The sequence below is a fragment of the Anarhichas minor genome, unplaced genomic scaffold (genome assembly GCF_050575085.1).
Source record: "Anarhichas minor isolate MPS153535 unplaced genomic scaffold, ASM5057508v1 ptg000087l, whole genome shotgun sequence".
Taxonomy (NCBI): Eukaryota; Metazoa; Chordata; class Actinopteri; order Perciformes; family Anarhichadidae; genus Anarhichas; species Anarhichas minor.
In genome coordinates this window covers 1,995,335-2,020,810 of record NW_027466533.1, presented here as the reverse complement: position 1 = coordinate 2,020,810, position 25,476 = coordinate 1,995,335, and the positions used below count along the sequence as shown (strand labels likewise).

Below are 25,476 nucleotides of genomic sequence, written 5' to 3'. Positions count from 1 at the left end.
CAAGTCAAAATCAAAAGGATGTATTATCCAACAAAGGAAAAAACAGTTACAAACTGAATCACACTATTAATAATCTAATGTTCCATGGAGCAGAGACCAAATATGTCGCACACCACAGTCTGGCGTTGCCCAGTCTAGCTGTAATGTACTCCACATTAGGTCTGATCTTCTCTGGACAGTCACAGTTCTTTTGTGTTCTGAGTGTCTCTGAGATGCCCCGTATCAGCTCAGTGATTGGCTGAAATCCAATAAGCTCCTCCTGGCCTTTGACCCATTGGCCTGGTCAATCCTCCTCTAAAGTCTGCTTTCTCTTCCCCCGCAGCTGACGGTGTCTTCACTCCTTTCCTTTGTATGGTTGTGACCTGTGAACCCCTCACTCACCTAACATTCATCTAATCTCCTTCAAACCATTCAGTGATTATACTTACAGTCTTTTTGGTTTAAAGCTTCTACACGTAAACATATTGCAGACATATAATATCCTCTATAAGTAAATATATTGTGACAGTACAACGTGTGCTTTTAATCATACTAACAATGCTCTTAAACTTAAATTCCTCACAATAACTAGTCAGACAACGGGTGAATGCTATTTCTTAAAGTAATTTACAGATGTGCGCTGCAGACGAACATCCACGTGTGTCCCGCGAGGTCAAGCGAACTCACCGGTGGAGTTGGAACAGAGCACCGCAGGCACCCCCCCCCCCCCCCCCCCCCAGCTCTCTCCACCTCTGCAGAGGCCTCTCGTGTCAGCCTCCCCATCGATCGTTGCTGTAATGTAAAGTACCATCGCACCCTGGAGGATATCGTCTGACGAGTTTGTCAGGGATCATTAGAATACTTCTTTTTGATTGCCCGGGCCGCGGCCTGGCAGGAAGTGGCTCCCTTGGGAGTTTTTAACAGCCTCTTTTCTCCGAATAACTTGATTTAAGATACACAGAGATAAATGGACTGGTTCCAGTTTTACTCGTGTGGTCTCTGTGGTATTACTGTTTGACTGTGTTATCATTTGGAAATATTGAGAGGGATTCATATCATATCATATGAAAAAATATAAAGCTACTTAGAGAGGTATCTGATATCACATGATACTTTGACTCTTTTGTGACTTGTTAGTAACAATGTGCACACACATACTGTATAGTATATTTGTAATTTAGATAAACTGAGTTGAAAGCTGGCGATAAGCATGGTGAACTTTGTTGAAATAATTAGATAATTTTGTCATTTTTAAATTAGTAGCTTGAAAGTATGAATGCTTACACACATCAAAAGCTAGTAGTACCCTTACAAGCTTTTTTGATGAGTGTTTCCTTCCATATTAAATCAAACCAGGGCAGTGCCTTAGGGCTGGGCAATATATCTATTATAGCAATTTCCTAATATGAGACTAGGTAGTGTCTTAGATTTTGGATATGGTAATATGGCATAAGTTCCAGGTTTTAAAGGCTGCATTGCAGTAAAGTGGTGTAATTTTCTGAAACATACCAGACTGCTCTAGCTGTTCTATTATTTGCATTTACCCGCTTAGTCATCATAATCACATTAGTGATGATTATTCAGCAAAAATCTCATTGTGTAACTATTTTATGAAAGCACAAATAGTCAACCCTACAATGTAGTTATTAGGTATTTGGTCTAAAACATCTTGATGTTTGATTTCCTCCGTATATGTTGGACTACACTCACGATCACCATGGCAATCAAGGCATTTCTGCTATTGATTTGAAGCAGTGTCGTTAGTATGACGAACTGCGTGGACATCAAGGCAGTGTGCTGCAGTGTAAAGGATAGTCGTGTAACATAACAAAACACTTTCATCAGTTCAAAGTACGTCATCCTGTCTTTAACGTAAAGTTTCATGATCAGCTTGTCGTAGTTTAATTTAGAAACTTGTGCACCGACCCAAGCCGTGGCCGATGCTCTAAGGGATTTCTGGACTGGCACCACATGTATGTCCAGTGTTCAGCAGCAGTATTAAAACCATCCGCTCGCCTTCACCCAGCATGCCCGCAGCCAAGACGTCTACCAATAAGAGAACGAGCCTCAGGCCATGTCCACACTACTCCGTTTTTACTCCGTATTTGCTACGTTTACACTGAGCGGCCACACTACGCCGGAGTTTTGGAGCACCCTAAATGGAGGAATCTGAAAACTCCGCTGAGGTTGGAGGTGTTTGAGAACTCCGGAGTTGCGTTTGCGTGTGGACGGTCGGATACGGATGTGCTTAGAAAAAATTACGCCCACACCCGTGTTCGCTACTGGATTGGTTCTTGGCAACCATGATGTCTCCGTCCCTGATTCGGCACACTCACTATCACGTGACCCGTACCCGGAAGAAAACAAACTGGGCTACCAGCGATTCATTTCAACATGGATAACTAATTGCAAGCGTTGCTGCTAGCACAACATCTACATGATGTTGCTGCTAGCACAACAGCTAGCACAGCTAGCAGCTGTTGTGCAGTAAAAGTCTGCATTTCTGTGGAGGAAGCAGCTGTTATTGGAGTGATTAGCGAGCGGCGTGACCGGCATCATCCCTATGGAGCAGCTCGTTGTTTTTAGATTCTAATGAGAAGACACGCTGCACTAACGTTTTACTTCTTCCGTTTGGTAGCCTTGAGAGACCTTAGTCTGTAAGTATGTCTTTATTTATGGACCCATATTCTAGTAAACGTTTATGTGTAAGTGTTGATTTTAAAGTAAATTTGATGTGAGAGAGAGAGATAGACCCGCAGCGCTGTAATGCTAATCGCGGTTAGCATTTCTCCATTGGCGGTAATGTTAAAATTAGCTTAGAAGCTAGCTAGGCGGACATGATGTTCAGAGCTACTAGTGAGAACAGACATCAACAACACGGAGGAAACGAGTGAGAGACCACATTGATGGACCCATAATCTAGTAAATGTTTATGTGTAAGTGTTGATGTTAAAGTAAATTTGGAGAGAGAGAGAGAGATAGACCCGCAGCGCTGTAACTACGTCTGAAAAATAAAACTTCTAAAACTTTCCACGAACTGTGTCTATTTGAGTTTATAGAGGAAGATTTTAGAGGAAGATCTTAAGTATCAAATACAACCTTTCATTATTAAAGACTACTTTATTTTATTTTTTTTAACTAAGCAAGCAATCCACTTCCTGTTTACACCGTCACGCGCATGCCCAGTGTACGTTAATGGTCACGTGCTGTCCGCCTTCGAAGGCTGCCGTGTGGACGCAGATCAACTCGAGAATGATGCTGAAACTCCGGTGTGGACGGAGATCGTTTCTATTTGACAAATCTGCATCCAAGGAGAAACGGAGTAGTGTGGACAGGGCATCAGCTTTGTTTGGCATTGCTTCGAGCAAGTGTTCGGTAGCAGCCCAACAGCTGCTGTGAACCGAGTCATGACCGAAGACTTCGCTCAAACCCAAACACTCCTGTATTGAAGGGCCAGAACTGCTGTCTGTGCTTCACTTGGCTCAAACTGCATGACTGCATTGTACAGATTTACAGATATCAGTTTCATCAGAATGTGTAGATGCATTATGCCACATGAAATGTGGGCCTTCTGGTCATTTAATATGTTTAATACATATTAGCACTCAGCAGTTAGTTTCTGCTCACTGGTACTTGGCTCAAATCTAACTCCATATGGGATGTTCAGACACCGGCTCTAAAAAACCTCTCCAGTGCCCTCACATTGTGACTAATAGGGCAGGAGATCAAATGGAGAAATCCCACACACATAACAACCAACTCCTCTTATTCATTATTGGAGAGAGATGAGGGCAATGACACCGGCCCAGTGAGGATTCAGGCACCCTTCACTGTGTAGCAAGCCAGCCCACATCCAGTGAATGTAGTGCTAGTTATAAAGTCTAATAATATCTACCTGGATATAATGCATGTCGTCATGGCCACATGAAGATGATCCAAGGGGAGTGTCTCAATACAATATAATTTCACCTTTTATCCGTCTTCTACTTGTGCCGTGGTATAAAAGGAGGACAATAAAAAAACAAAAATACTTAAACTACTTTCAACCACAGGAACATTTTGACATTCAGCATTCATTATCATAAAGTGTATAGTGCAGGCTTTACAAAAACTTAACCTGCTGCTGTCCCCGGAGTAATGAAGACATCTTCAGTGAGGCTGTCACATGATTAACAAATAGCCCATTTTCCTCCTGGAATGCCTTGTGCCGTGTTAGTTCTGGGCAGTGGTGGGTAGAGTCAACAACAAACGGCATTCAAGTAAAAGCATTGTTTCTTTATAACTGTTTTGACTCGAGTAGAAGTAAAAGTACTCAAAAAAAATAACTACCTGAGTTATTTCAGTAGATATGACAAATGACAAACTACATGCTGTCAAATCTCTTCAAACTAATCAAAATGCTGAACTAAAGAATTCAAAACAGCAGTCCACAAACTAATAAGTGACATCACGGTGACTACCGCTGTTGAACGTAGAAGTACATCTATTTTAATGCAAATGTACTCTAGTAAGAGTAAAAGGTATTTTGCAAAACAACTACTCTTAGAAGTATAATTAATTAATTAATTACTCAAGTAGGCTACATGTAATAGCCACCAAATTTCAGATCCAGTTTCATAGATGTTCTATAAACTACATTTTTATCTAACATTTTTGCTTTGTTTTTAAGAGCTTAGTGAATCTGTCGGTGTTTGTTTCAGCTCTTTGTTGAAGCTCTGAGATCATCCATGGTTTAAGTCTTAAGAGCGTTGTCTATATTTGGAGACATCTGCTTTGGGGCGAGGCTGGAAGTGCCTTCACTGAGAGGTCACCTAAAGCATGAGGAAGGGCCCGCGGTCCAACGGAGCCCAGAACTAGTGAGCGGATATTAGTTACGAATGCTACGGTGGTCACTCTCATGCCGAGCATCTTTCTTGCGCTGGCACTGCCCTTACCCTGACATTTACTCCCCACGCCCTCAGCCAAACTTCACCCAGAAGCGATACACACACACACACACACACACACACACACAATGATGTGTAAGGCCTAAAATAAAGCCCACTCTCAAATCATGCCCCTTTATAGTCGTGTCTCTGGGAGTTTCCTGTCTAGTGAGAATTGCAATAATGAACATATTCGCTTCCTTATCATGAAAACATTTTCCGCTTTTAGCCTCTCTGAGCTCCTCTCTGCTGCTTTACAGTTTAGCTTGCAATTTCCTTTTCAAGTAATTGTTCCCAAGTTTCCTTTGTGTCGTTCTTTAATGTCAGTGAGTTGCATTGCAGTGCTGTACGTGGCTGCTCCAACAGTGCAGCAACATAGTCAAGCTCATGAACATACATCCATGAGGCGATCATGCGATTGATTGGTTCCTGCAGTGCCAACAGGATAATCAATATTTTAGCTGTTTCACCCCCTCTTTAGCCACTGATTTGCCATGTAGTGAAGCATTCTGCTCTGCTCTATACACCGACTTTATGTTGTACATCTTGTACAGAAAGCAGAAGTCACCGCGGCAGTGAAGTGATACCACTTGTACCAGAATGAAATGCAACAAGTAGGCGGATCATAAATGTGACACATTGTCGAGTTATTTTGAGCATGAGGTTGATGTTTTCCTCATGAACTACTTTTTTCCGCGCTGGAGGGTGCAGTCTTTTGTGCTACTTGACCAGCCAGGTTCAATGAATGTGGGAGCGGTCAAACTGACTCACTTTGTCGTAATTTATAAGCAAAGATATGGCATATCACATAATGCCTTACCGGGCTTGTTTTTGACTCCGTTATGTTTTGAACCGCTTCAATTTTGTGTTTAGTAGTAGTCGTAGATGGATAATTATATTTCTAAATACATTTTGTTATTATGTTGCCTGAAGCATAGACTGTGTATGAGAAGTGGCCGTAGTCGTCGTGACGTCACCCATTGGTTTTTGGACTGCCGTTTTGAAGCCTCGAGTTTGGCGTTTTAGCCGTCGCCGTCTTGGCTTTTTGCAACCAGTGAGCGGAAGTGACCATATTTGGACTGAGGAGAAGTGACAAACCAGATACGGCTCTGGTAGCGGCAGCAACCTGTCAATCACAAGGTAGCCCCGCCCTAAAGCATACTCTGCTCTATGGTCTATTTGACTCTAAATGGACCATAATTTACTAAATGAACATCATGCTGTATTCAAGAAGACTTGAAACTAGAGATTGAGACTATAAACTCATGTTTACAATGTTTACTGAGGTAATAAATCAAGTTAGAAGTAGAGTCATTTTCTCATACACTTCTATACAAACAGACTTCTTTTTGCAACCGGAGGAGTCGCCCCCTGATGGCCATTAGAGGGAATGCAAGTTTAAGACAATTATATTCAACATATCAAATAGTCACAAATGGCTTAATGAAACTCATGTTGTTTTTGAATACAATTGCAAGGCTGAGTTCATTGCCCTTTAAAAAATGAATTTACATATTGGGAATCTGGATCATGAATCATTTTAAACACCTTTACAAAGCTGACTTCCCACCACTTATAGATTATCTGAAAGGAAGTTAAAGTTATTATCACTAGTGGTGTAACGGACCATCGCGCATGTCAACCGCGGATTAATTACACAGTTTAACCATCACAGTGTGAAATAAAGTTTTACTGACGTTTGTTCAGTAAAACATGTGATCAGGACATCTGCATTCATGCTTTTCTAGTCGTCGATCTCTGATAATGTTACATTGTAAACAACTAATCTGTGTTTACATTGACAGGACGGTGGTAGCACCGCTAACGGCTAACGAACGAAGGTTCCGTTCAGTTACATTATGATGCGTTCGGGCTCTGTTCAGTGAAAATAAGAATTGGGCAAGTTATCATGATGTGTTCACATGTAATCTCGTAAAATGTAGTGTTGGTGAGAAACCAAATGTTTTCACAACAACATAAATAGATATTAGAGATGCATTATGACCTGTTTACAATACCTCTAAGCAGCTCATAATATATCATTAAAACTACTGACAAGATTTGTTTTAAATACAATCTTTTATTTCCAAATAATTTAAACTGTGTTTTTATCAAGAAGAAAAACAATATAGATGACTTTTACAAAGTAAAATGAAAACATTCAGAATTTGTGATGGTTTACACTGACTTCAGAGCAGTTGAAATGATTTTTGGGACGGATAGAGCCTTGTAGACCAGCTACTATAATCAAACAACGAAGGGATCTGTATCTGCCAATATGCATCATCAGTGATCGGCAATTAGTATCGGCAGCAAAAAAACGTGATCAGGGATCTCTAAGAGTTATATTTGCTCCGAACCGTGAGTTTTATGATCCGTTGCCCCACTAATTATCATTGTCATTAAGATGGAAGGAGGTTGAATTTACATCATTAGATTTGTTCCAATGTATATCCTTATGGCAAAATCTTTCTCTCTTCATATGGATATATTTATCCTCATTCACAAATCTATGAAAATGTGAGAACATTTTACAGTGACACTTTGAACTTGGAGGATTGAATTTACTCAACTTTTAATATTTTTATTGGGCAACCAATGTTATATTGGCTTAACTCATCACATGACAGGGGCCCAAAAGTGGTTGAACGGTTGTAGATCTTGCCATGTGGGCCCGCCTCTTTACATACTTTGCTTAAAGTCCTCGCCTGAACCTTTATCTGAGTGGTTAAGCAGTCCTTGAAGGCTTGGGCACGGTTCAGCCGAGTCTTGTCACTTAATAATGTATCAATCAGTGGCTCTAGAGCAAGTAACATGTAATATGTTTAAACCTACTATGATTGATGGATCCTTCAATACCCGGACCAAGAGGGGATTAGTCACATTAAAAGATGTATATGTTGATGATGCTTTTGCATCATTTGCGCAGCTAAGCTTAACATTTTTAATCCCCAACTCTCTTACTTCTTCAAATACCTGCAACTGTGCAGCTTTGTGTCCTCACACTCGGCTCACTTTCCATCATTAGCTCTCCTTATGAATCTGTTGTGGAGCTCAGTTCCTGCACTAAAGCGATTATTAGCAGATCTACTCTTTCAACTCCGACAATCTAGAAGCCCTGACATGTTTAAAAAGACAATATGGAGAAGATTTAGACACAGAGCTTTCAGAGGACATGTGGCAATCCACAGTACATATGACACACTCATCGTCAATTAGTTTAAAACATTAAGTAATACCGTTTAAGATTGTACGTAGACTGCATTGGTCTTAAGCGAAAGTGGCCAAAACTACACCAAATATTGATCCTCACTGTGATCGCTGTGGAGCAACACCATCCACTGTATCACATATGTTTCAAAATTAGCAGATTTTCTTGGCAATCCATATTCAAATTCTACTCTGATATGCTAAAAATAGCAAGATTGCAATATTTGGTATGGTACCGCGTGATTTATGTCTCAACCAATAGAGCAAAAACAAGATAGCCTTTGCTGGCTAGAAGACTTGTACTGCTTAGATGGAAAGAAAAAAATGTCCCCAACTTTCAATCCATGGATTCGAGATCATCTGATCCTGGAAAAAATGTGTTATGCTACAAGAGGCTGTGCATTCAATTTTTACACCATTTGGCAACCAGTTCTGGATCAGGAAGGAAAGTTTTAGGCTGGCCTCTTAAATCAATTCCTTATTCTTTCAATGACGGCAAACATTATCTCTTGAATGCAAGCACCTGAACACAACACAAGACAGCAGAGGCTTTCAAATCGGTTCACAACAGCTCAAGTAAATTGAAGGTCCATAAAGTTTTTCCACAAATTCAAAAGCCTCTATCACAATGGCATGCTTTGAAAATTGTGGATCAGTTATGTAGAGAATGTATGAGACATTTTACATAGTGTATATACAGAACGATTAACTCCAAAGCTGCACAGGTTGAAAAAACAAACTGCATCAAGGTTTTGTACCATTTAGAAAATCTTGAGAGGGACAAAGAGGAGACAAACACACTCACAAAACAACACACGCTCACTACAATAAGAGTGATCCTGTCAGATACACGATGATTATGAGACACTGTTTGTTTTCTGCAGGTTTTAAAACCATGATACAGGGACGAGGGACCTTGCCAGTAACCAAGACACTGAGATTTTTCAAAGAGGTAAAGTTGCCAAGGGAAACAGGAGAACATTTATAGTTGTGAACAACGCCAAGGTTACATTGAAGAGCACAAAATCTGGGCATAAATCTGGGTTGTGTTGGCTCACTGCAGCGGATTAGTCCAGCATGTTACAGTCCTTGGCCTCGCGCCGCCTAATTTGTTATCCTCATAACTCATTCCGCTGTTATGTAACTGCACTGTGGCTCTTTTTTAACTTGTAAAGACTGCGTCGTTCATTATTTATACCCTTTCATGGCGCGGATCTATCCGGGATATAGGCCTGCATGGGTTTGAGTGTTAAAATGGGGCAAACTTCCTCGCATTCAGGGAGGAAGTGCAGCATGTGTGCGCCAAACTGTCATCAAAAGAGCCACTTTTAGAGGGATGAAGCCTATTTCTGAGTCAAAGCATCCGTTCCTCTGCAGCTCGGCGGCATTAAATGGAGCAGCGGGGGATGAGGGTATGTAGCCTTGGAGTCGTTACCTATTCTACCGTCCATTAGCTGGAAACTGTGTTGACTTTAAAACGACTTCCTGTAAATCAAGTGTGAAGGGTTTTCAGATGTCATTAGAGTTAAGGGTTCGCTAACCAGGGGGGCTCTGTAAGTCGGGTTTAGGGGTTTTTTTTGCACATAGAAAGGAGCAGGTGAGGGGAGAAAAAAGAGGCGCTGATAACCCTCCCACATGATATTCAGACACACGGAATGTTCGCTGCATTTTCTGATAGGTTTAAATGTGACGTACAGTGTTCTCTATCATACGAGATAATGGAAGAACGGGACCATCTCCAGAGGAAGTAAGCAGTGTGCCCAGAGATGTCGGTCACAACAGTGTTTGTAATGCTTCATCAACCCCTATCCGATAGATGATCACTGAGAGCGGAGCAGAGAGCTTTTAATAAGAGAGGAGAGCTCTCTGTTGGCGAAAGCTTCCTGGCCCATTCACCGGCTTCTGAAAGGTATGAATAAAGTGTTGCATTTGAGCCAATGAACTATTATGTAAATATGTGGAGAAATAACAGTATTAGATGAAAAGAATCAGTCTTTACTGACAGATCGTCTTACTTGCATGTTCAGGAACCCTAACGAGCAGGCTTAGAGCCGGTGTGATGCTGACACCTTCTCACGGGACCTGTTACCGTAGTCACTTTCCATCACACAGATTTGCAAAAAAACAAAAAAAAGGAAAACCTTGATCTTGACCCTAGGGGAATGCACAAACTCCTCCTGCTGATCTCGCTGCGGTTCTGGTCACAGGCTCGGACTAGAAAGATATCAGCCGTGAAGGACCTGCTCGTATTTGTCTCAATAAGCGGAGAGACGGGGCGGCCAACAGGGAGACCGGGTTTCTGTTCAGTTGCCAAAGTGTGACAAGTAGAAAAATAAGTAACATTTAAGATAAAATAAGATAATCCTTTATTAGTCTGCAGGATTACAGCAGCAACGTAGGAAGTACAACATGAGACTTCAGTTGGAAAAAAAACTAGTACAGTAAATTATACCGTTTTATCTTTACGGTATAATGAATAAGTAAACCGTAAAGATAAAACAAAAGATAAAACTACAATATAATATACTTTGATTATTGGATTGGATTCTTCATCAAAGCAAAGTACCTTGTACATACAAACAGCTATAGACCTGCACTACCATACATAACATAATCTAATAGGAATGGTGATGGAGGTGAGTGTTACACTGTTACAGAAGTGTTGTGCAACAGCAGCAGTATATATTTCCCCTTCTTTCTCCGATTGTTATACTATACAGTAAGCATCCTTTCCATTGCATATGTTTGCCTTCTCTTTAAGATTAAAACAATAGCTTCATCTGGAAAACCTTACACACCTGTGTATATACACACACGCACGCACACATACACACACGCACACACACACACACACAGTGTTGTTTATTCGTGTAGCAGGTCTTAGGTCCTTGCACTTCTCATGTCCCAGAGAGACTGTCTTATTCCCACAATGGTGCAATGGAAGATCCACTAGTGCGCTGGTGAGACTTCCCTGGAACTGGTAGCGTCCCCTGCCATTCAGGACATGAAAACAAGCTTTGTTATTTTAATCTTATCTTCTTAATTGATCATGATACTTACAGAGCCAACATGAAAAAATTGACTTTTTGTTTTTTTATTTGACTTATGTGTTTGTAACCACATTCAGTGACAATGGATTGTGGACAGACAGCGATTAATAAAAAAAGAAAAGCTGAAATTAAGTGTAAACAAACATTTTGGGTGTTAAACACAAAATAATTGATTGCACGAGTATTTAAAATGACGCTTGTAAAGCATCACTGATGGAACCAGTTGTTATTAGGTGCCATGTGATCTGAATGCATGGAGATGTCCTGTGAGTAATCAAGGTTTGACAAACTGGGTTTGGTTATTTAAGGAAGGCCCAGCTAGTCCATTTCCTAGCAGAAACTGATATGATGGTGGATCTGGTGCAGCTGTAAGTCTGTTGAGAGCAGCTTTTGCTCAAAGTGATGTGTGAGAGGCCTTTAGGTTAGTTTCTTCCCTGTGATTTGCGTTTCCTCCCTCTGCTCGTGTTGGTTTCCTCTGGGTGCACCAGTTTCTACACACCAAGAGCATGCAGGTTAGGTGAACCACAGTAGAGACTCCCAAAGCTGTGAATTAGTGTAAATGGTTGTACCCCACCTTTTATGGCCAGTGTGTGCTGAGATTAAAAATCGGTTGTTTGGTGGAAGTAAGCACACCAGCAGAGAGTACCACTCTCATTCAATTTGCAAGCACATTGAATATGATTTTTTGCAGTATCCCTACAAGCATGTTTTTTATGTTTTGAAATACGATTGAAAAACAAAAATCACAAAGAAAGAATGTGGCAGATCGAGAGGCACCCATCTCTGAGTCTATATATTTTATCACCCTGGCATCTGCCATCTGTCCCATCAACACGTCTCTTCTTTATCCAACAAAGTAACAAATTGGACCGGTATGGGGGGGGGGGGGGGGGGGGGGCAGTTAATTGGCTTGTGAAGGCGTCTGTGGGGAGATGTCAGACATGAAGTATCGCTCTTTGTTAGGGCAACTTTGCAACAACTACTGCAGTTACATGCTGCCGCAATTATTTGCCAGCATATTGTTTGTGCATTGATAGTTGGCTGCACAGGTAACACACATAGGTGTTACATATTGACATTCAATTCAGTTTGCCAGTCTGAATCTTGTTACAGTTAACATTTAATTCAATGTACACTGTGGTGCATGGGGGGGAAAAGGGCGGCTTAATTATCTAGTAAGAGTTTCATGAGTGCTGTGGTTGTTCACTCTGGCGTGGAATTTGAATTATTAACAAGTTATGATCTCAGTTGCAGCAAAACAGTTGCCGTAACCAGTTCTGGTCAGCAGGGGGCAGTGTGGCGATATAGATGTTCATTCATGAAGTCATATCACCTCAATGGGATTCATTCAACAAATCCTTGATGATATGCTCCATTGTGTTGTACTGTCCAGAATAGATATTGGCTTCTAAACATGATCATGTATCATGATACCACTGCATAATATGCAGTGCTGTGTGGTGTATGGATTGGATTTGATTTAATGTAGTTGTCTAACTTTATATAAACTCAATCCCCCTTGTTGCAGGCATCAACCTGCAGTGTTGTTTTGTGCCAGCAGATTTTCTGCACCGAGTGCGTTAGTTCAAGTTTCCAAGTAACTGTTACCAAGGCTGTTATTGTCTGCATAAAGCAAGGAAGGAAATACAGTCGCCTGCATTCACCATGACCTCATTAATTCAATGCTTTCAAATTTTGTTTTTTTCTTTTCTTTTTGCAATACATGTAATAATTCTGCATTCAATTTACTTATTTCACGATCAACATGTTTAACAGATCCCTTTGGAAGTCTGATTGGTGTTAGAAAATGAGTGTAACCTTTTTTATTTTCCAGTTTATAAATAGCATGAGTACATTTAGAAAATTCAGTTTGTATTTCCAGCTTTGAACTGTGTGGCAGCTCATTTCACAGTCCCGTCCCCCCCTCTCCTCCAGCCTCCTCACTAATTAGCCTATCTCGGTCTCTCTGTGTGGAACTTGCTAAACAAGGACATCGTTTGAAACCATTCATTCATCTCCGCTCTCCACAGCCGCTGTCATGGCAACCGCGTATGACTGGCAGAAAACAGACCGCAGTCTCTGGAGCCGGAGTCAAGCGAGACGCTTCAGAGCACACACACTCTCTCCTGGGCTGATGAAGAGCTGTGACATCGAGACGCCAGGGCCGCCACAGAGTGTGAGGTGAGTCAGAGGAGGGACCGGGTGAGGTAGTGATACTGTTCACTGTTTGTGCGATTCATTCTGGACCACAGCATTAATGCAACATGATTTAAAAGTGTGTGGTTTTCTAGTGGAGGTCGGGGGCTGGTGGTATAGCACTTTAGTTTAATGTTTTGTATCGACAGGGCCGTGATGGCGCATCGGGGGTATCAACCCCTGCTTCCCACTGGAAACAAATACCTGCAGCAGAAATTTGACATGGCTTCATATGATTTACACAGGGGGATAGGACAAACATATACCCTACTTTGGTTTGTGAAGTGACTTAATACCTTTATATTATTCCATATTTTAAAATGCCTCAAGTTTTTATTCTAGTCACAAATTAACCTATTTTTCAAACAGTACGTGTTGCAATGATTCAGTGCCATTCATTGCTCTACTCAAAGCTGTATGTTGTTGTTTTTTCTTGTCTCCCAAGGTGAAGTCAGCCAAACCAACAATCAACACGACTCCACCAAAGACCTATAGTCACCTGACAATCAAGCTGAAGAACCAAAAAGCGGCTGTTTTCTCTCTCACGTTTTCAACTCTGCTCACATTACGTCCACAGGGTGGCAGCAGATGTATCAGTGCCGAAAACCACCCAGTGAAGCCTCAAACTATGAGAAATGAATAGTGCAGTGAATATAAGAATGTTTTTAAATCTCAACCTGAACACTGTGTGGCAATGTCCAAACCTGTGTTATTGCATTAAGCTTGAAGAAGAGTTGGCAATGACGATTCAGAGGAACAACAATATGCTCGTGGAGAAAATATCGCACATCATGAGGACAAGTGGAGGAGTTGACAACAGGAATTATTACGATTCAAAAAGGTCGGTTGAGGTTGTGGTAGAACTATCGATGTAAAAGTACATATGAAAGTGAAGCAACAAATTGTAATGGCGAGAAATAAGGTGGCCCTTGACACTGAACACAGTCGTAAAGCCTGTGTTTACTCTTCATAGCAGCCTTGGCGCGGAGAGGCGACAACTGGAGCTGCTCCGTATTACCAAGGAGAATCAAATGATCCTGTTCCGTCTCAGCCAGTGCAGCTCTCATTATAATCTGAGGAGCTGGCATGAGGGCTGGCTCAAAACTCTCAAAGTGATGGACAGCATTACACATTACCCACAATGCAGGACAAGCCAGCAAAAGGTTCATTTTTTTTCTTCTTTTTTTTAGATAACATTCATTAATTATCTGTCACTTCTGCACTCACAATGACCCCTTAAACTGTATCATATGATCATATGCCAATTTCAGGGACAAGAAAAACACAGCAAGAAGCGCAGTGATGATAATGAAGAACAGAAGATCAGCGCTGGTGCAAACATACACAGTCCTGCAAGCAATAAGGTCAATGGCAAAGCAGAGTCTGGGTAAAATGAAAAGAGGAAAGAAACCAGCAAGAAAGAAGGTACAAGAAGAGAGATACAGCAGGACATAGTAACATACCCTGAACCAAATGCAACTGAGAAATACATCTCACAGGATACACCTGAGAATCCTGGTTACTGAAGAGGGATAACATGTTTTATTCTTTTTGTAAACTTCTTCTTTCTTCACATTAAAGAGACTTTTTGTGCCACTATAGGCAGTTTTGAAAAGTACATACATGTACAGAGAAACTGGACCTAAATCTTGCATGGCACTCTAAAATAGAGAAGTAGTAGTTTTGTATAGGCTGTGTACCGAGTTAAATTCATATGTCTGTGGTTTATGTAATTGTCACAAACTGCATGATAACCATTTGTATTGTTTCTTTCACAGCACAAAACAACAATAAATAAATCAAGTAAATGTTTGTATATTGTTTTTATGTATATACTATTATTTTACAGCTAGACATACAACGAAAGTGAAAGAGTTCATGTGGAACTGTCTATCCAGTATGCGTTTCTTTACGGCACAATTTTGCAGGACACCCGTTGCAGAAAGAAGCCGCGGATTTGATTTTACGCTGCTAGCAAGCTAGCACTTACTGTTTTGAGCATAGTTTGATACACTGCATTGTTTTTGTCTCTAAGAATGACACGCTTTTTATAGTCAGAGCGATAATTGTAAAAAGGAAAACTCAAAATGAATCTCGACAGAATTCGAAAGCGAGTACGGCAGTACATTGACCAGGTAACAATTAGCCTCATTTATTTCTGACTTTCTGTGCTGCTAGCTAATGCTAGCTTGGGAGCGATACAGCTAGCTTGACTGGCTCTCTAACTTAAAAGCTATCAGCCGGCCAGGCAGCCAGCCAACCACAACAATAACGATGTATTTGAGTGACTCTTGCCCTGTCTTTGTGTGTTTCTTCACAGCAACAGTATCAAAGTGCTCTGTTTTGGGCCGACAAGATAGCGTCCCTGTCTCACGGTGAGTTAGTGCTATAACCGCTAACGTTACATCAGCATGAGAGTGGATTTAACCTACCAATCTGCCACCTTAAGTTACTATGCTAATCTTAGCAGCACTGGCGTTTTATAGAGAGAGAATACGTGTTAAATGTGACATTGTTACGTACACTCAGCTGAAAATAAACGTAACTTGATTACAGTAGCTTGCCAACAGCTGCAGTGTTATTGTGTAGCCGGTCAGTGATGATTCTAACGTCAGACGTTGATGACCCCAATACTACCTCTTTGTTTGGCATGCAGAGGATCCCCAGGATATCTACTGGCTAGCTCAGTGCCTTTACTTGACCTCACAGTACCACAGAGCCTCCCATGCCCTCCGCTCACGGAAACTTGACAAGGTAATCGCAGGTTGTGTGAGAGTTGTCAATGTGTGCAAAGCTTTGTGCTGGGGAAGTGGGTGACAAGGTTTATAACACAAATCAAAATGTGTGTATTTGAAGTTATCACTGTCTCCCTGAAGTCAGTCCCTTGTCTGAAACAAACATGTCCTCTCTCACACAGTTGTACGGAGCTTGTCAGTATCTTGCTGCTAGGTGCCATGTAAGTAACTCCAAAATACACACTGTCAGTCATAAACCCTCCTCTACATGTGCTACAGAATATAATATAGAGAGAAACCTACCAGATATTGCCCATGCTTTAGATTTACTATCCTTTTGATTGTTTTGTCTAGTATGCTGCCAAAGAGTTCCAGCAGGCCTTGGATATCCTGGACACAGAGGAGTCAGCTTGTAAGAAGCTGCTGGACAGGAGTGCGAAAGAGGACAGTGGGACACCAGAGTCGGCCAAGGATTGGGACATGTCCCCTGCCGCTGTAAGTCTGGACTGCCGTTGAGACACTGGAATATATTGAATGCCGTCAGATGAGAGATTTTGGACTGTCTTGTCTGTCAGTGTTGCATGATCGAATCTCATTACTCAACATTGTTCTGTTAATCACCACTCAACTTTTTTGTAACAATCATATTGTTTAATGCTGTTACTGCAAATATGTAGCTGTACTCTGCCAGTGAATTTTCCCAGCCATGTGCAGTTCGACTTAGCACAAACACTCTCACCACCAAGTTCAGTTGTATTTCCGTTGTTGGTAGAAATTAAATGCATTCTTTATTTTTTTAAACCCTTATTTTGTATTTCAGGGAATTCATACGGTTCCCAGAATCCTCAAAAGCAGTGCTGCATATGCAGTCCCTATAAATCCTTTATTTTCACAAATTTAGAAACTAATATTAGCAGCTTTTCTTTACTGTTAAAAACTGTCTACACAATAGATGACCTCATGCATTAATATTGATTGACATATAGTGTTTAAGTCCTGCAAAAGCATTCATTGACATTAATGCTCGCTAGTTGAAAGTTTGAAAACAATCATATTTTTTACAGAGGAAAACTATAACTAACAATAAGATCTTTTTCATCCACACTAGTCACTTATGAGATCATTGTTTATATTCATCAGATTCAACTAAGATGTTTAACTACTACACAACAGATATGGTCATCTCCACTGACATTCACGTCATGGAGTTCACCTGCTCAAAAGTGCCCCTGCACGACCGGCTTGTATTGTATAGTAGATCGTATTCAGTGGTGAAAACGTGCTCTAGACGTGGCCATTTATAACCATTGTTATAACAGTTGAGTGCAGCAAATATAAATGTATTTATGTGACATTTAATGCTGTCATGAAATACTTTCTATGTCGGGATATGAGAGTTGTTTCTGAATGCTGACAAGGTCCGGTGTTGTTAATGCCGTGGACGGAGCTTAAACACTATATAAAGTTATGAGTACTGTTATATGTATTTACTAAAGACTCTTTCTGTTCTCTCTAACATATTTCAGGTCAACAGCTCCATCTGCCTCTTGCGGGGTAAGATCTATGATGCCATGGACAACAGACCACTGGCCACCTCGAGCTATAAAGAGGCCTTGAAACTGGATGTGTACTGCTTTGAAGCCTTTGACCTTTTAACGTCCCACCACATGTTGACCGCTCAGGAAGGTGAGGCTGATCTGTGGCGAGGATGTGCACTGACCTGTTTATTTTCTACAGCGATGATGTTTATCATCATTTCAAGAACTTGTATGTGAAAGTTGTTGTTCATTTTTCAATAGAAAAAGACTTCCTGGACTCACTTCCTCTGAGTCAACAGTGCACTGAGGAGGAGGAGGAGCTATTACACTTCCTATTTGAGAATAAGTTAAAGAAGGTATGGGGCTCTGCATTTAGTTTTGATTTATATTTTATTATTATTAATTGAAGGATAAGTCTGATGATAGTCATATTTTCTTATTGTCTGCTAGTCCTTTGAAAATACCAAAACCAACAATGAATTGATCCGACCAACAAGTATTGTCTTTGTAGCCTGATATAACTTAAAGGTATTCCTCTGTCTTATCGACACATTTTTGTTCTATTGTTGTCCAAAAGTTATTGAAGGCACATCATTTATCCACATTGTTGTATAAAATGACATCTTACTTGAGTGAACATGGGCCCTGCAGTTTGTTTTTAGTCAATCTCAAATACTTATCCTTTAATTTGAGTTCATAGAGAGCTAACACCCAAATGTTGCTCTCCAGTGTACCCTCCTTAATCAGTCTCCTTTCTCTGCCTTTTTCATGACCTTGTTTTATCTTTCACACCTACTCTCATTTAAACCCTACAACCACCTTTCTCACACACACACACACACACTCCTTCTCCTTCCCTCTGCAGTATAACAAGCCCAGTGATTTGGTGGTGCCAGAGATGGTCAATGGTCTTCAGGACAACTTGGATGTGGTGGTGTCTCTTGCCGAGAGACATTATTATAACTGTGATTTCAAGATGTGCTACAAACTCACCTCAACGTGAGTGTCTTCCTCTCAGTCTGTGGTTGATCTTTGTGTAATGTGGATAATTATAAAGAGACGCTGTAGAAATGCGAGGCTTGCATTCACCACAGCAACATCATACACGGTAAAATCCCATGACAAAGATCATTCTCACCTCTGTATGTAACTTGTAGCCTGCTTTAATGTCCAGCTTTGCCTGAAATTCCTACTTAACCCTCAACCAGACAAAGTGGTTTTGACTAATACACATGTATGGATCTGTGTCATTGTATAGTAACATTCAAACCTAAAAAAGCAATTAAATAATGCCTGAAATCACAGTGTAGTATCAAATCATATGAGGTGGATTACATTCTATATAAAGGTTAACAAGTTAAATGCAGTAGAATGTCGGTAAAAATGCACAACCACTTAATGTAGCTCTGTGTTTGTATTTCAGGGTGATGGTTAAAGACCCCTTCCATGCCAACTGTTTACCGGTCCACATAGGAACTCTGGTGGAGCTTGGAAAAGCAAACGGTAAAATATACATCGCATTCATGCATGAAGCAGGTTTTGTTTGATTGCTTAGCCTACCCATCAGTATCATAGTTCATTGGTTAAATTTGCTCAGTAAGCTTTTTTTGTGTTTTTTTTCCTCTGCAGAATTGTTTTACCTCTCGCACAAACTTGTAGACTTGTATCCCAACAACCCAGTAAGTGTTGCAGACTATTCCTCTCTTTTTTTAAAAAACATAATTTGCCGTAATTGATAACCATCAGAAACCTTTATCAGGTATCCTGGTTTGCTGTCGGGTGCTACTATCTCATGGTGGGCCATAAAAACGAGCACGCTCGGCGGTACCTCAGGTATGCAGTCTCACACTCAAAAGGAAGCACATCCTGTCTGAGGCCACAGAGCAGGCTATTTATGTTTTGGTGAAGTTATGCAGGTTATATAATATTGTATGTCTCCTGTAGCAAAGCCACCACGCTGGAGAGGACGTACGGCCCTGCATGGATCGCCTATGGTCATTCTTTTGCGGTGGAGAGTGAGCATGACCAAGCCATGGCTGCATACTTCACCGCTGCGCAGCTGATGAAAGGGTAAGTACACGACTGACAGGTCCTGGAGGTCCTGACAGCCAGAGACATACCTGTCTCTTTAGCCTGCATTGGCAATTTTGCCATTTCTGGTGACACTTGTTTGTGGCTCTCTCTGATCCAGGTGCCACTTACCCATGCTTTACATCGGCCTGGAGTACGGTCTGACCAACAACTCCAAGCTGGCAGAGCGTTTCTTCAGCCAGGCTCTCAGTATCGCTCCAGAGGACCCGTTTGTCATACACGAGGTGGCGGTGGTTGCCTTTCAAAATGGAGAGTGAGTCATGGAGCCACAAACACAAACAACCAACACGTAGGCCTCCAGATTGACAAAGGTAGCCTACATGTTATTGGCAGCACAAAGGAATGTTGGCACACAGCGGTGGTAATTGTAAAAGCTGGTTTAACAGATTACAAGAGGACATGTTTTCTCATAAAACCCCACTGGTATCTAGTCATGGAGATAGTTTCAGTCTGTTTTGAGGTGGTTTTGATATCAGTGCATCAAATCAAATTACATTCACCTGTTATATTGGGATGGCAGAAAATATCTCAAAAACTCAAATCAAAAATCTTTAAAAATGTTTTAGTTTTTTCCTGAAGTCTGGGTAATGACACATTAAAGCTAGGAACACATGTAGACAACGCATTTAACTAACTCATAATGCACCTAATTTAAATTACACACACATTGGTTTATCTTAAAAAAAAAAAAAAATCATGTGATCTGTAAAAATGTTTTTCACATTTATTGCTTTAGCTGGAAGACGGCAGAGAGGTTGTTTCTCGATGCAATGGAGAAGATCAAAGCCATAGGAAACGAGGTAACAGCTGATTTATTTCATTAAAAAGGTCTGAATGTGTAAATGACGAACAACTTGAAAACATGACCACATGTTAATAATGTATGCTTTTTGCTGTTTTTCTTTCAAATGTTAGGTCACTGTGGACAAATGGGAGCCTTTGTTAAACAACTTGGGTCACGTGTGCCGGAAGTTGAAGTAAGTACGGAGCCAATTTTCCCAGGTCATTTTCTATTTAAATGAATAGTCTCGAAGTGGCCCAACAGGGGAGATGGCGCATACGCTACTAATATGGGAGGCTAAATTTATCCCAAGTGGATTATTAAAGAAGATCGGTGAGTGCACTCTGCTCTAATTTGTTCATGCCCCTCCTTATATTATTTTCATCATCTTCCTCATACAAGCTATTTTCAGAGATGCGCTCACTTGTTCTGTCGCAATCATTCAGAATGCAGGGCCCTCGTTGGGAATTCATGAAAAGACCCTTTAATGAATTATGCATAGCCACCACTCAATAGATATAAGGGGCTTTGCAGAATGTGCACCACACAAGTGGTTGTTTTGAAAGGCTGAGGTAGTTTTTATATAGAACGAGGGTTTCATCCATACGGGGTGAGTGCGTTAACGTTAGTGCGTCATTGATGCATCCATGTCCATTCCTTGTAATTAAAACCATAGAAACACAGCTTCACATGTGCTGATAGGAACACTCTGTAGTGCATGTGTTATCGTGGTATTACTGAAGTAGGGTCAACATGATAATCGGTACTGCACAATGACTTTATGATGTTGTGCTGCTAGCACCTTTAGCTCACCTGACCCACCAGATGAGTTGTTACACAGAATCATCCGAGAAGCCGTCATTGTTTGGAGAAGGGCAGGCCCTTTTTAAAAGATACTTGGCAGGTCATTGGATGAACCAGCTGTCAATCAAACCCTTGCCAAAGCCAGTCGGCAGAGGAGCGAAAACATCCTTTCCATCGTGAAAAGCCTTCTCCAGTTCTGATATAACTGATGCCATTGCAGCATCTACGCTAACTTCTTCAGGAGCCGTTTGTTGTTGAGGACTTCACACACACATCAGCCACGGTAGCTGCCAGTAGCTCCACACAGGACGCTGACTGGACCAACTGTGGTTCGAACACAAAGGCATTACTTGAAGCCTGACGAGGTGGATTTTTGTGTGATCTTGAGATATCGTGAGAATCCAGCTGCCGTGCGAGGTTAACCTTTGGCTGGCACTTTAAAAAAGGGTTGAACAGAACTGTTCTCTGCATTTGTTTGTAAAACGATTATAACTGAAGTGTGTATATACTTTGGACATCATCTATTTTTTGTTTTGTGATCACAACGCCTTCATGAAATTGGCTTGTACCTCAGTCACAAACTCACTTTGTCAGGATCAGCAGACATGCGTCCACAAAGAAGTCCTGTTTGGTCATTGTCAGACTAGATCTACACATACCTAGCAACCGTTTCCAAAGCAGTGGCAGCAGTAATCTGCTGATGTAGACACGTCGACAGCAGTTAATGTTACCGTCACACAGAGGGACGCACATTGAGCAGGAGATATGCTGTATTTAGCAAAACTTTAACAATTTGCAACTTCAAACATGCAGCTATACAAATCTAAAAACCTTCCCTCGGTGCACTCATTGCCTACAAAAGGTACAAATTTCAAAATTGCTGATATGGCCTTGTTTATCAAAATACATTGTATATTGCTGTGTTTGACTTTCGTTACTAAACAAAATCATGGAAACCAGTAATTTGGTCCTTTTAAATGTACTATTTGATGAAATGTATTTTGTCACATTTCTGCAAACGTCCTTATGATATTTTGTTGGATCCATCGATACAGACTTTGTACTTTGTTTCTGTAGAAAGTACGACCAGGCTCTGGAGTACCACCGTCAGGCTCTGGTGTTAATTCCTCAGCACGCCTCCACCTACTCGTCCATAGGATACGTGCACAGCCTCATGGGAGACTTTGAGAGCGCTATCGACTACTTTCACACGGTATAGTGCCATTGTCTTCAGTCCATAGGGGCTTTATTTCTAACTTAAACACCTTGAGTCATGAAGGATTGATGGTCTACTCTAGGGCTGGGCGGTATGACCAAAAATGCATATCACGGTAAGATTCTGGCGGTTTCACGTTATATCACGGTATTTTTTTTTTCATGCTAAAGCATTACTTAATTAACGTCAAAGAAACGGCCGGCCAGCGAGCAGTGAACAGCTGTTTGTGTGGCGTGTCTTCCGTTCTGTCACTTCCTGTTTCCTTCACCTAAGCCCCTCCATGGAAAGAAACGGGATTAGACCGTAGGATTTAGTTGTTAGTAGGTGTTGTTTAGGTTTATTTCTTTAGTTATTTATATATATTTTATTTTATTATTTTATTTTATTATCAGAACAGTGAAGAAAAGGTTACCCTGAAAATGCACACTCCGGTACACTCGGTGGCGGTATGCACCTATGCAAGTAGCGACCCGCCAATGGAATTTAAAGAAGAAGAAGCCCCTCCGTACAGCTTCTTATCACCGTCTATGTAACAACGTACATTTATAAGAAATACCACACATATTACGGTAATCAGCGTTGCATATGTGTCTGACCTAAATACCTTTTGTTGTTCAGTCTTTGTTCATCCTGCATCGCTCTTTTCTGTTCTTTAATGTAACGTTACTGGCGCACAGAGCCTCTCCCAGCTGTTAGCAAGCGAGCTTTACCCAGCATGCAGTTCGGCGGAGAAATTTTATAAATGTACAATTATTAGTGCTACAAATTGTTTATGTGTCACAAACTGTTGTGTCGTGGTGTTTTGCCCTGTTAAAGAGCGTTAGTTGTGGGTTGTTAATTGTTGTTATAAAGTTAACCATGACAAGGGTTCCCTCTCAATACAGCTAAGACAACTAGCTCCGACTGTAGCATTCCTAGGGCCGAACAATATATTTTGCTGCCTGTTGAAGAGCAACAGAAGTTGTTTCGGCTGTGCACCGGTATGACTGTATATTAAAAATTCATATCGTACATGGACAATTCATATCGTACGGGAAATTGAAACCGGTATACCGCCCATCCCTAGTCTACTCTGCAAGAAGGAATAGGAGTTAACATGAAAGTCAGAACTTTTAAGACACAGTTTGTTGAAAAGCTAGCTGTCTTTTTAGAAAACAAAACAAATGTAAGCATTAAGACCAAGTGCAAGTGAACACCACCAGCTGTATGTTTAAATGAAAATAAATAGAAAAAGATATTGTGGTGTGGGACTTTATTTTTTTATTTTCAATAGAATAAATGCATAACAGGGAACATAAAAGCACCACCTGTGATAGGTCGATTGTTTATATTTTTCTCTGTATGTCAACAGTTATGTTTTTGTAAGAAACGTAAGAAGTCTGTTTGTTTGTTTCTGTGCAGGCACTCGGACTGAAAAGGGACGACACGTTCTCTGTGACAATGCTCGGCCACTGTATTGAGATGTACATCGGTGACACAGATGCCTATATAGGTAGGACACGCTACTGCAGTTTCACATCAGTTGTCTTTTATCTTTGAAAAATGATGCATGATCAAATTTTGTTGCAAATATTCAAACGTCTGTGCTGAGACACCAGCTGACATTTCAGGCCTGTCATTTGTCTCCACAAAAGGCACGGACATCAATGACAAGGTGCGAGGTGGCTTGAACACTCCGGCGCTGATCAAGATGCTGAACACGTCGGAGCCCGGCGACCTCCTGGCCACGCCCAGATTGGAAGACGCCAACATCACATCCTTGGAAACGCCGCTGTCCAATCAGGACAAGATGATGCTGGAGACGCCTCTGCGACTCTCCCTGACCCTCGAGTGCGACATGTACGAGAGCGACATGATGCTGGACACCTTGTCGGACGCCAGCACGTGATCTCATCCCGTCGCGAGGCAGAACTGTCGCAGCAACGGGTTGTCATAGGTACACATATCCGAGCCCAGGGACAGCTATTGAACCGAAACTCTGGCACGTGTCCTCCACCAATGGTTCCCTGTGGATTCTCCCTCTTGTGCATTAGATATGGTTGTTCCTGTAAGTGACAAAACACAGAACATGCCGTCGTGAACATTATGAGCATGGGTAAAAGTGTGTGAATTGCGATACAGCGCCTGTTGTATTCATTTTGCAAGAATGCACTTTAAAAGGGGGAATTAACATGTGCCTCGGTGAAGGGGTTGAGTACTTGGACCTTGGGTTGAGCCCGGAGACCCCGGGAACATGTGGCCCTCTGACACTTGACTGAGCAGAGCAAACACAGCCGCACACCTCGCATCGTATCTAACAGACTAAAAGTCACTTATTACTGCCTATGGCAGGAGCCTCCGTGTTACTCGACCTGTGGATTTAATAAAGAGCCAGCTTATTAAGTAGTGCTTATAAGCAGTTTTTGGTGAAAACTATTCCTGGTGATTACTCAAATAAACCATGCATTTATCTTAAAAGATTCCAGCATGTCTGTGTTTTGTGTTAATAGGAATATCGTAATGACAACAGGGCTGGGAAATGCTTCATGTTATCTTTTGATTTTTTTCTCACAAAATGACTTTCAAAATCCTCACTGAGGATGAGTTGTGTTTGAACCCTGTTGAGATGTGAAGTCCTACCTATATGAACAAACATGCTCTTGTACATGTTTATATTACTGATTTGAACAAACAAGACAATTTTACATTGTCCATCCATCAATTTTCCTCCGCTTATCCGGGGTCGGGTCGCGGTGGCAACAGGCCAAGCAGGCTGACCCAGACCTCCCTCTCACCGGCAACATGTTCCAGCTCATTCTGGGGGATCCAGAGGCGTTCCCAGGCCAGCTGGGAGATGTAATCTCTCCAGCGTGTTCTGGGTCTTCCCCGGGGTCTCTTCCCAGTTGGACGTGCTTGGAAAACCTCCAGTGGGAGGCGTCCAGGAGGCATCCTAATTAGATGCCCGAACCACC

The 25,476-nt window shown here is 41.4% G+C and overlaps 2 protein-coding genes across 2 annotated transcripts; both read left to right on the top strand.

Annotated features, from left to right (window-relative positions):
* The first annotated feature begins 13,298 nt into the window (after positions 1-13,298).
* cfap97d2 (CFAP97 domain containing 2) lies at positions 13,299-14,741 on the top strand. The gene is made up of 3 exons (XM_076081798.1): positions 13,299-13,340; positions 13,806-13,892; positions 14,083-14,741. Exons 1-3 carry the CDS (start codon positions 13,299-13,301, stop codon positions 14,233-14,235), a joined length of 282 nt encoding a protein of 93 aa, XP_075937913.1. The 3' UTR covers positions 14,236-14,741.
* A 552-nt stretch (positions 14,742-15,293) lies between these two features.
* On the top strand, positions 15,294-24,982 carry cdc16 (cell division cycle 16 homolog (S. cerevisiae)). The gene is made up of 18 exons (XM_076081885.1): positions 15,294-15,495; positions 15,681-15,735; positions 16,017-16,114; positions 16,278-16,316; positions 16,450-16,590; positions 17,622-17,781; positions 17,895-17,989; positions 18,499-18,632; positions 19,057-19,136; positions 19,263-19,312; positions 19,393-19,466; positions 19,578-19,703; positions 19,825-19,977; positions 20,461-20,524; positions 20,640-20,701; positions 22,387-22,522; positions 23,927-24,017; positions 24,160-24,982. Exons 1-18 carry the CDS (start codon positions 15,448-15,450, stop codon positions 24,411-24,413), a joined length of 1,860 nt encoding a protein of 619 aa, XP_075938000.1. The 5' UTR covers positions 15,294-15,447; the 3' UTR covers positions 24,414-24,982.
* Positions 24,983-25,476: the final 494 nt, after the last annotated feature.